A 12,355-nucleotide genomic window follows, 5' to 3' on the forward strand; every position below is an offset into this window, starting at 1 on the left:
ACACCTGGCGCTCTTTCGCGCCCCAGCCCTCCGGCGCCCCACCAATCGCTTCAGTTCCTCACTGGCCAGCAGAGAGGAGAGCGAAGGGAAGGGGCGCTCAATTTTGCTCTCTGAACGCACCCTCTCAAATTTCCCGGTCTTCTCGCAGACGGCCCGGAGAGCAATGACAGCCTGGAGCAGTCGCGCATGAGCGCAAAAGTGCCAGCTGGCGGAGGGGCGCTTCCCCTCCCTCCCAAGAGATTTGCCACATTTGTTGTGACGCAGGGGCACCCCGCTCGCCTTCTTCACTTACGATTGGCTGTGGCCAAAGCCCGTCACACAGCCCGCCCCACTCCTCTGCCTCAAGAGGCCGCACCTCACGCCGTCGCTGCCGCTTAGCCGTGCGATTGGCTAACAAGACTGGCATGCTTTCCCGCCCCCTCCCCCGCCGCCGCACCGAGAGGCGGGCGGGACCCCGCGGAAGTTGTCAGTCAAACTCCTCCCTCCCCACCCCTCGCGAGGCCCCTCCCCGGGCCGCGCGCCCTAGCGCGCGCACACGCGCACACACTCCCGGCTCGCCTGTACCAACCACCTTCTCAAGTTGTAGCGGTCGCTCGCCGGGGGTTCTCCGTGGGCGGCCGACGGGCGCGTGGGGGAGGGGGTTCGGGCCGCCCAGCGCGGCAAGGAGGAGTGTGTGCACGCACCGGGCCGGGGCTACGGGGCAGCGCCCCGGGCGATGAGGGGCCGGCGCTGACCGGGAAGAGTGGGCACAGCGGCAGTGGCTCCGAGGGGACCCGCGATGGCAGCGCCCCGGGAGGAGGCTCCAGGCAGGGCGGGCTACGCCGGCAGCGGCCACTGAGGTGCTGGCCGACCGGCTGGCTGGCGACCGGGGCCGAAGCAACGAGAGGCGCGCTTGGCGCCCGCACCCCCGTGCCCTCGCCTCAGTTGTCTAAACTTCGGGCTCTCTTCCACCCGCCCTGCGCGCCCGGAGTCAACAACTTCTTCACCCCCCTCCGCCCCCGCCCTTCCCTCCGTCAGCCCCGGGAGCTCGCCGCGCGCCGGGGACCAGGAACCTCCGGCGCTGAGATGTGGCCGTGAGGCGTTGGCGGGCGGCGAGGAGAAGCTCGGCGGCGTCCCGGGGCCGGAGGGCCGTGGGGCCGGGGCGCAGGGGCGCGAGCACCCCGCGCCTCTCCCCCGCCTCCTCCTGCCGTCTCCGCCGCTGCCCGTGCCTTGCAAGCAGCAGCCGGAGCTGCCAAGCGCCAGGGCCGCGGAGATGTCGTCGTCGTCGCCGCCGGCGGGGGCTGCCAGCGCCGCCATCTCGGCCTCGGAGAAAGTGGACGGCTTCACCCGGAAATCGGTCCGCAAGGCGCAGAGGCAGAAGCGCTCCCAGGGCTCGTCGCAGTTTCGCAGCCAGGGCAGCCAGGCAGAGCTGCACCCGCTGCCCCAGCTCAAAGGTAACCTCCGAGGGCGCAGCCCCGGGAGCGAGCGCAGGGGCTGGCAACGCTTGCCTCTGCGCAAGCAGAGCCATTTCCTTCTGGGCTTCTCTCAGCTGGGACTCCTAGTGTGTGAGCCGAGTTCCCCACGATGCCTTGGCGTCCCCTCACCCCCTCCTCCTTATTCAAACAGGTTTTCTGTGAAGTCTTGGCTCTTTCTTTCTAATTCTCCACCTGAACTCTTTCCATCCTAGGGGAGGCCAACACCCCTCCCCACCTGCGCGCTTGCTTAACCTGCACTTCCTATTTTGCGTCCCGCGAGGTAGAGCCCTTCACTCTTCTTCCAGGTTTGCCCTTTCCCGGTCTTGCTTTAACAACCGCACGAACCTTCCCCGACCTTCACTTTCCCGAGTGTCAGCTCCTCTGTTCAGCCACTTTTAGCTAGTCCTTTACTTTTACAGTTATAAAGCCGTGTGCACCCACCCTCTTCTCAACTCCACTTCCCATTGATTGCCCCTAAGAGTCATCAAACCAGGAATCCGAATGCAAACATCGGCGAAGAGTTAGCTGGCCTTTGGATGTATTTATAAAGAAAAAGCCTAAAAATTTGACCAGTGTAGTATCTTATTCACTGGATCGTTAGGTTTAAATGGTATCCTGTAGCTCAAAGAACAGAAATATTTAAAATATTCTGTTGTCTGAGATGATACACACGGTCTATTTGGAAATATAAAGAAGTAGGTAGTGTTGCTTTGCAATCGAATGGGAACTTAGTTTGCCAGGCAGTGATTCCAGGGACTTTGTAGGTTTGTACAGGAATTCAAATTGGTATCCGTGCCTAATGCCTTGCAGGAGAACTTGGCACTCTTTTTGGCTCACTTTTCCCACTAGGTTTAGAGGATTTTCGATGTTATTTCCTGGTGTTCTAGTTTATTCTTTGTGTATTACTCAGTATGTTTAATAATGTCCTTGCATTTTATGAGATAGAAATGATGGAACAAGATGATAATGCTCCTACATTTTTAAATAAAATTTGCAACCTGACGGAGATCCATATCATCAGATGTTCAGATTTTTCAATTCATTTGAAAAAGCTACAGCATCTCCTTCAAGGCCAGTCTGGTTCTCATTTGTCTTTGGGCCTGTGAATCCAGCCTTAGTTTGGCAAGGAGTCTAAAGAAAACCCAGATCAAATCACAGCTGACCTACAACAGCTCCAGAACCCTATTGAGACCCTACCTTGCCCTGACTCTTGGAGTGGTTCTAAATCATGACATCTCACCGTTAGAATCAAACTGGCTTTTGAAAAGAGGTTTAGAGATATGATTAGTCTGTGTTATCGAATTTATCATTTGATTGCTCTTTAGCATACAAAAATTGTTAAAATTTACATAGCAAAATGGTAGACTGTAATGATAGGCATTGCCAAGACTTTAATTCTTGAATGATGTCATAGCTATAAAAGAATATCGTCTTTGCTATTCATAGATTTTAAATTTTACACTTATTTAAAATATCATAGTTTTTTTACACTACTGATTTTTTTTCCTCATTAAATTGTCAAACTATGTAGTTTAAAGGTTTCGTGCTAGGGTTATTTCATAGTTATTTAATTTGCTTTTTAGTAAGATATTCTAGTTTCTTAGTATTGTACTTCTTAATAGTATACTTTAATAAAAATAATTGAATATTAAACATTTGGTTGTTTTCAGGCCAGGAGATGCAGCTTTGATACGTTTTGCTTTTTTTTTTTAATTTTTATTTTTTTAATTTAATTTAATTTAATTTTATTTTTTTGAGACGGAGTTTCACTCTTGTTGCCTGGGCTGGAGTGCAATGGCACGATCTCGGCTCATTGCAACCTGCGCCTCCCGGATTCAAACAATTCTCCTGCCTCAGCCTCCGAAGTAATCCCAACTAGCTGGGATTACAGGCATGGGCCACCACGGCCCGCTAATTTTGTATTCTTAGTAGAGATGAGGTTTCACCATGTTGGTCAGGCTGGTCTCCAACTTCTGACCTCAGGTGATTGGGCCACCTCAGCCTTCCAAAGTGTTGGGATTACAGGCGTGAGCCAACGCGCCTGGCCACATTTTGCTTTTAAAAACCTGGCAAAAATATGGATAGAGTCAGTAATCATCTAAGTTATATGATGTAGGGTTCAACAGGTTGAAGGTGCCATATAGTATTTGGTCACTAGTAAAGAAAAAAGTAAATTGGAACTTTAATTGTAGATATTTGCATGAAAATACAGTATTCATCATAAGGAAAATTATGTATTCAGGATAAATTTATGCAAATTTAATTGAGGAAATAAGACCCTTACTTGGATTACAAACTAATAAGAACAACTTCTTTTACTCCAGATGCCAAAATGCTTGAAAGTGATTTAAAAAAAAAAAAAAAAAAAAAAAGACATTCAATTGCTTCAATTGGAACTTTGGCAGTGTACTTGATACCACAGTGTTGTGTTTTTTCTGTGAGTGGTAGTTTTTTCCATTTGTGGCCTTCACAAAACCAGTGGAAAGCCCTTTAGTATGTGTATGAAAGAGAATTTTCTTCCTCCTCTGAAATACCATCTTACTGTGGAGTGATTCAGATATCCATGGACTCCAAGATCTTTTAAGTGTTTATACCAGCCTGCTTGTGTTACACTTTGACCACATGCATCTGAACTGGAAAAGTGCCATCTAGTTTTCCTCAAAGCATAGTAAGGATTAACAAAATAATCCAACCTTTTCACCTGTAAGAAGTATTTGTGCAAAATCATTTGGTAAGTGGGTTGTAGGATTTTAATGGCAACAATGTTCAGAATAAATTGTTCTATAATTGAAAGTATTTAATAAACAAGCCTTGTTAAAAGGCTTTTCAGTCTGTTTAACCTATTTTGTTTAAGATTCTGGAAGGACTGGTTTGGTAAAGTAGTTGATGCCTTACATTTATATTGATGCCTTACATTCATATAACATTTTAGCATTTCAAAATTATTTTACCTTAAAACATTTTCTTAAATTATAGAACAGTATTGTTCATACCAAGTGAAACAATCCAAAGATGTGTAACCCTTAATACCTGTGTATCTCCTGCTTTTTCACACCTATTAAGGGTAATACTGTTATTTGATAATCCGTGGCTCAGTGTATTTTTACAAACATCCTATTCGTTGGGTCATCCCTGAACTTTTTGCAAGATCAGTAGTCCCGTTTTATTGATGAGAAAGGTGAGGCCTAAAAAGAAGTTTTCTGGCCTGTGATTACTTATCTGGATGATGTTGCAACTGACACTGGGACCTAGGTTAAACGATTTCAGTATTTGTGCTGTTAACTGTTTTACGTAAATTTGAAGCAGTGTGATAGAGTTGGGTCTTTGGGGTTAGTCCTGGGTCAAAGGTAAATTTTTAATCTTTCTAAGTCGTTTTCCTTATCTATAAAATGGGGATAATACCTTCAATCTCCCCAGGTCTGTGGGGATTAAGGGAAATAATTTAAGTACCTAAAAATAGGCAAAGAATGTTAGTTCCCATTCTCTTAAATATTTGAAAATCCAGATTAAAAATATCTTTAAATGAAGGATTATTAATAGGATTACTTACTTAAATGGTAAACTTTCCTAGTGTATTTAAAGTGTGATTTTATTTATAATCAGTTTTCAGATATGATTTATGTGAAGTGCAGCTGTAACATCTTTCAGCATGAGTGTAGAAATGGAACTAGGATTAAGTCAGACTCTTTAAAATATTAAAAGCTGTGGTAAGATTTTTTTTACCAAGCGAAGAAATCCGACTAACCAGTAGAATTGTATAGATATGCAGTCCTCATAGGAGACAGCCAGGAAATAAATAGCAAGATCAAGCTGAAACTGGCTTTGAGATTGAAATCCCCTTCAGAAGAGATAAAACTTTCCCCAGTAGCACTCAGATTCTTTGTTGGTTCTTTCTTAACAACTGGGTCCCACTGGAGGTATTGAGGCCAGTAATAGTGGTGTTGATTGCAGTGCTTCCTTATCTTTAGGGAGTAAAATGTGTGTGTTTTCTAGAGTAGGTGATCTAAGGTAATTGTGGAACAAGAACACTGACATTATCTTAAGTTCTATAGCTAAACCTTTTCGTGGAGAGAAAATAGTACTACTCACTCAACTTTTAAGGTTTATAGATCTTCTCAAAGTTACTGTCATTCCATCTAAACACAATTGGGATACCATTAGAGGAGAGTTCAGATTCATCTGAAGATGTTAAGAAAATTGTTTACAAAGGGAAATAACATTTTAGTCATTTTAGGACTATTTTCTGAGATATCTCTTCTGGAAGATTTATTTTTAAAAAACTTAAAACATTTTTAGGATATATTTAAGAGAAATTGCTAAATAAAGTGTTCACTGCTAGTCGTCACATACAGGAAAAACTTTCCTATTTAAACCTATTTTAACATCTTTAGAATTCCTGTTTAGGATCATCTCTTCCTTCCCTCCATTTCATTATCTTATCGAATTGTTAATTATGGATTATTTTATGAAGTGTCTAATTGAATAAAGTGCTAATCCAATAAAATGTATTTGGCAAAATAATGTAACCATTGTAGTATGTTACTGTCATGTAAACAGTAGATTTAAGTTGTCTTCCTGCATGAGTGATGACTCATTCCTTTTAGCTTCAGTTTAGCCATTTTCACCTGCAAGAATAACATTTTTCTCTTGATAAAATTACAAAGATGAATTAGTCTTTAAGGAGTTACTGCTGCTTTGGATTTCAAAGACAGGTTTACTAACAAAAATAATACATTTAGATTTTTGTGCTTCATTTTTAAAAGTTAGCTTTTTGTAAAAAGCTGGAGATAAAGACTAGTTTGTTTTTATGTGTTTAGCACTGTGGTTCCCAATACTGGCTATACCTGGAGAGGGTTTTTTTTTTTATTTTTTAATTTTTCTTTCAGACTGAGTTCTCGCTCTGTTCCCAGGCTGGAGTGCAGTGGCACAATCTCTCAGCTCACTGCCACTTCTGCCTCCCAGGTTCAAGCAATTCTCTTGCATGCACCACCATGCCCAGCTATTTTCTGTATTTTTAGTAGAGATGGGGGTTTCGCCATGGCTGATCAGGCTGGTTTCAAACTCCTGACGCCAGGTGTTCTGCCTGCCTTGGCCTCCCAAAGTGCTGGCAGGCGTGAACCACTGCACCTGGCCTATACCTGGAGAGTTTAAAACAAAACAAAACAAAAAATCAATACCTAGGCACATCCCCAAGAGACTGTAAATTAATTGGCCTAAGGTAAAATCCACTTACAGTATTTTTAAAAGTTCCCAGGGTGATTCTGACGTGCAGCCAGGATTGAGAATCACTGGGTTAGCATTGTCTTTCTATTGATTTAATTCATTAATTGAGACTTTGTCCTTTTCTCTCTGATACTCATGGTTCATTACCCAGCCTATTAACATTTCCTGCCCTGGCTTCACCTCCTGCTATTTACATTTCACTCTCTTAACTTTGCTGCCCCCTATGGCTTATTAAGTACTTTCCTGAAGGGGAGATAGTGCCATTAGATTCTGGAGTTTTAGGTATGATGGGATGATTCTGTTGGTTTGTTGTCATTACCATAATTAAAGCCCAACTATTATTTGATGTAAGGTCGTCAGTTTTCTTTTCTCTGTGATTTTTGGAGCTGGCAATAAAACTGAGAACATATGATACAGGTTTGCTTAATTTTAATCCCATCGTTCAGGATAGTAAGTAATGATTTCAACCACTTTGGGATGTAAAACTAGTTTCCTCTGTATGCTCACAACACTGTTCTGTTTCTTGAAGATCTAGACCTGATACTACTGTTGTATGTGTTAAATACAAGATACTGAACAAAGGAACTATTCTTCAACTTTACTTCATTTTGGTCATGCCTTATTTTTATTTCACATCAAGAAATGTTTTTCTCCAGAGTGTTTTGCGTGTCTATCTTCTAACTTAATCTTGACCACAGCTTTTTATCGAAGGTAGGGCAGTGAGAACTCAGGGCTGCTTATATTCCATATTCCTATTTTGTCTTTGTCTTTTCTGATAACCAGTTTGAATGATACTTGTGTTAGTTGATTTGTTGTTTGGGTGGGTGTTCAGCTGTTGTGTTGTGATGCTCTCTCTCCAGAATGAGATGGTGAATTTTTCCATGAAAGCAGAAGTTATTATCTGTTTTTTCAAATCCTGTTAAGGTACCAAATACAGTATTTTGTGCACAATGTGGTCATAGAGACAGAATCACGGTTTTGATGAAGAAATTATCTGTTGGTTTTCTTCTAGTCACCCCTTCTCCTTTGTTGATTGTGCTGCTTTTAGTGATGTTTGGTGCTGTCTACCAGAGATTGATTCTTTTCTGTTTTGTTTTTTGGTTTTCTGTATTTTCTTGAAACAGGGTCTTGCTCTATCACCCAGGCTGGAGTATAGTGGCACAATTATAACTCACTGCAGCCTCAAACTTCTGGGATCAAGCAATTCTCCCAAGTAGCTAGGACTACAGGTGTGTGCTGCCACACCCAGCTGTTTTTTATTTTTATTCTTGTACAGACAGGTTCTCGCTATGTTACCCTGACTGGTCTTGAACTCCTGACTTCATGTGATCCTTCGTCTTTGGCTTCCCAAAAGCTGGGATTACAGGTGTGAATCACTGCCTCACCCAGTTTTTTGGTTTTAATATATTTATGCCTAAAACTGATTCAGGATTATTTAAAACAGGGGTATCCAAGGGAGAGAATACAGTCATGGGTTCTTAGTTTCTGTTTTTGGTTGTGCCAGTAAAGCCCCTTCCTCATCCCTCTTTTCTGCTTATCACTAGAGACAGAAACTAAAAACTATGTCTTCAGGATGCTAAAAGCCTATAACAAAATGAAACAGAACAACAACAGCAAAATAAGGTGGGTTGGACAAGCTTGATTTAAAGTAAATGAATTCTGGGTCCTTAATATCTTGGCAGTAAATAGTAAATGTAGGTTTAAAACAAAAGATTATTTGTATTTTGCCAATGAACAGTATGAGTGACATGTAACATTATTGAGTGATTTGTTGCTATGAAAGTTACTGTATAAAATGTGTGAGGAAAAGTAATACTGGGTTGACTCCTAGAGGTGGACATGTGTATATAAAATAACTGAAACAATTTGTTTGCAGTAATTTCTAAGTTTGAGATGCAATCTTTTTTTATAAGGATGTCCTTGAAGGGAGGTAAAAGGAACAGATTTGAAATATATAATTACTTTTAGTGTATTATTATGTAACAAGGAATCTAAATGCTTTGCTGAAAGAGTTGTACATGACAGACTGGGATTATGCAAAATAAACTCTACTTCTCTGAGCAGGATGTTGACTAATAAGCAGTTTCAGGCCTCGTTTTTATATCTGTCTTTTTGAACTGTTACCTGAAGGATTTTATTTATGTGGGCCTTTTAAGTGAGTAATGAAGAATTTTAGAAATCCCGTAATTTTGATTGGGTTTCCTGAAGAAACATACTGGGATTTTTTTTTTTTTTTTTTTTTTTGGTGAGGGTAGTCTAACTTGGATACTGAAGACAAGGGATTTCTTGGAAACACACTCCTCCTACTGGAATGGTGATGCTAATTGCAGCTACTATAACCTGACTGTGTGTTATATCTAGTTGAGCTTTCCAGTGCTGAATGGGATCTCAGAAGTCATTCTGGTTTAGCCTCCCTTGGGGATTGATTTCACTCTTGTTATTCTAATAAATATCTTGCCATTTCATCAGAGAAGTTTTCTTTAAGGTAGGGAGGAAAGTATCAAATCTAAAATTGTGTATTTTTTCAGCAGAACGCAGATTTTAAAAAATTGTATATTTTGTCTAATTGGTTTTGCCTTCGTTTCACATTGTATCAAGGATATTCCATACTTATAGCTATTACCATAAGTCAATGATTGTTTGAACTCATTGTTAATCCCCTGCCTCTAAATTGATAAAAGTGAAAAAGGTGAGACAGTTTTTGTTATAACTCCTGAATTTTGATTAGCAAAACTGAGTAGATTTTTAAAACAACTTTTCAGACAGGCTTTTCTAAAGAAAAATATCTATTGAAGTTAAAAGTAAAATAAGACATAACTTCTCTAGGAATATGTTTCTGAGTTTATTAAAACAAACGACAACAACAACAACAAAGTTGCCCTACCATTTTTCTTTAAATTGACCAGAGGCAAAAGATTTTGTTTGCTGTAAAATTAGACACACACTTTATTTTCAAAAATCTAGTACTGAAATCTTTTCCTTTCTTTGGTTTTCCATAGTGCATAAAATTTTGGTGAACCACTGCAGAGATTAAAGCTTAGTAAAGTGAATAAAATTATGAATGCTTTTTCTTTTCAAATTTAACGTCTTTAGGAGTTTATAGTTGGTGGCGAATACAGATTTGTAAGCAGGCAGTTTCAAGTAATGTGATAAGTGTCATGATAAGAATAAGCTCTAAAATGTTAAGGGAGTAGGTGAAGGACTCAGTCCTGTTTTGGTGTGGTAGGGGAGAGATCAGGGCAAGTTTCCTGGAGAAAGTGACAGGTAAACTGCCATCTAAAAGGCCAGAAGGTGTTAAGCCAAGATAGATGGGCTAAGAGGTCCACCCAAAAGACAATATATGAAGACCCAGAGGTAATTCAGCGTAGTATATTTTGGGAATTACCAGCGGTTTACATGGCTGTGATCTAGAATATAGGTTACATTCTATATCTCTATGTGATACATTCTATATCACTAGAGAAGTGGAACAACATTTAGGGCCTAGTGCATAGTCTTGTTGCTATGTTGAAGAATGGATGTAGGCACTTTATTGCATTTATACCTTACAGTACCATGAAGAGTGTATTGGGAAATGAGAGTGAGTAACACTAGTGAGGATACTGACACGGTAATTCAGACAAGAGATAAAGGTGCTTGTCCAAGTGGGGATGGGGTGGTATCACAGGCAAAATCTGGTGAGAGGGAACAATCATCGATGATACATTTCTAACTTGGGCAACTGGATGTATAATAGCAGTTGAAAGGGAAAAAGGGGGGAGACATTAGATTTGGGAGGAGAAGATAATGGTTATTTTTTGGACAGGTCGAGTGTCCATGGGAAATTGAAGTGAAGCTGCCTAGTAGGAAGGTGGATTATTTGGATATGAAGCAATGTGCTAGAGGTAATTTGAGAGTCTTTGGCTTATACGTGGCATTTGAAGCACCTGAAGTAGAAATGACTGCCCACTGAAAATGGATAGAATGAGAAGACGCCAAGGAATACCAACATTGAGATAATGGGTAAGGGGAAAAGGTACAACCAAGAGCCAAGAGAGACAGCTGGAGTGGAGGCCACAGAAGACAGGAGAGAGTGGAGATGAGGCTGTCAGGGGAAGAGAGTCTTTACAAACTGGAGGATGGATGGGGAAAGTAGTAACAGTGGATAACTGTGGACAAGCCCAATGAGAACTGAAAAGTTTCCATGGGTTTGTTAGTCTTTAGGCAACATTGGTGACATGAGAGGCGTTTGGAGGACTGATAACGTGAAATGAGATTTGTGTAAGGTGGATAGTGAGTGGAACTTGTAAAAGCTGAATGAGTAAGTATGGACAACTCTTTCGGAAAGTTTGGCAGTTAAAAATTACTATCTCTACTGGGTAGAGAATGCATTGTAGCAGAACAAGATTTTTAGGAGGACAAGTTACGAGATTAATAAGCCAGGTAAGACATTACGTGACTTGGGCTAGGGTAGTAGCCCAAGATAGAGACAGAAAGATGCATTTGAGATATATCTTAAATAGGACCTTGTTAATGAATTGTTTGGGAGGAGATGGAAAGGCAGAGGTGTAGGAGTCAAGGATGACTCTCTCAGATGCTTTAGCTTGGACACCTGGGTAGATAGGAATGTGTCCCACCAGCGAGAAAGGAGTACACTGGAGGGGGAACCAGGTATAGAGGGAAAATCCAGAGTTGTATTTTGGAAATTTTAAAATTGAGATGCCATTTAGAAACCCAGTTGTAAATATAAAATAGACCACTGCATATGTGAATCAAAGAGTGCCCATTTGGTAATTTCTATGACTTGTAAACATATATATATAAATATATATTTATAAATATATAAATATATATAAATATATATTTATATATAAATAATATAAAGAATATAGTTAATGTTTCTTTATGTATAGTCTTTAACTATATTCTTGAATGGCCTGCCAAGACTTTCAGATTTGCTTATAAGAAGGCACTGATAGTTTGGGTTGCTGGCCACATAGTCTCCTGGCCAAATTGGGATTATCTATTCCCTACTCAATAGAACGTCTTCTGTGTACACTGCATGAGAAGATGTCATTGTTATGTGCATGAAGAAGATCACAAAATCTTGCTGGGACAAGTTGCATGAATTACTTAAAGTGCCTGCTTTTTGTGTTTAGACTATAAGTGCTTTGAGACCCAAGAGCCATATCTTCCTACACAGCATTTAGATAGTCAGTGCTGTTTTATATTTATTGAATGAAAGAATGAAGCAAAAGCTGTTAAATTGATTGAAAGAAAAACATCATTTTATATCATAAAATAATTTACAATTTTAGGATGATTTATAACTGAGTAATGTTTACCTGCAACACTAAACTGGTTAGCATTTTATAGATGAAAACACCAAAACCTAGGTAGGTTATATTCTTGTGCCGGTCATGTATGACTTGCTCTTCTCAGTTGGTTGCTGATTCCTCTGTTAAATGGAAGATGTTTGTTGCCTGGACTGAAGCAAAGTTTAGTACCTTATTTCCTTAGAGTGCAACTGATAAATATTTATAATTGAGAACCTTATCAAGAGAAAATTTTTTTTTTTTTTTTTTTTGAGACCGAGTCTCACTCTGTCGCCCAGGCTGGAGTGTAGTGGCACAATCTCTGCTCACTGCAACCTCCGCCTCCCAGGTTCAAGTGATTCTCCTGCCTCAGCCTCCCGAGTA

The 12,355-nt window shown here is 40.9% G+C and overlaps 1 protein-coding gene across 2 annotated transcripts in view; it reads left to right on the plus strand.

The window, feature by feature from the left end:
• Positions 1-560: 560 nt before the first annotated feature.
• The window catches only part of PPP2R5A (protein phosphatase 2 regulatory subunit B'alpha), a 75,900-nt gene continuing 64,105 nt past the window's right edge, over positions 561-12,355 (plus strand). The window contains exon 1 of one of the 2 annotated variants that reach the window (XM_005540775.5): positions 561-1,433. In XM_005540775.5, coding sequence (XP_005540832.1) covers positions 1,253-1,433 — 181 coding nt within the window. In that variant the 5' untranslated portion in view covers positions 561-1,252. Of the gene's footprint in view, positions 1,434-8,141; positions 8,301-12,355 lie in introns of those variants that run through there. The other variant, XM_065541400.2, reaches the window with a different exon arrangement.

This window comes from Macaca fascicularis, chromosome 1, assembly GCF_037993035.2.
Source record: "Macaca fascicularis isolate 582-1 chromosome 1, T2T-MFA8v1.1".
Taxonomy (NCBI): domain Eukaryota; kingdom Metazoa; phylum Chordata; class Mammalia; order Primates; family Cercopithecidae; genus Macaca; species Macaca fascicularis.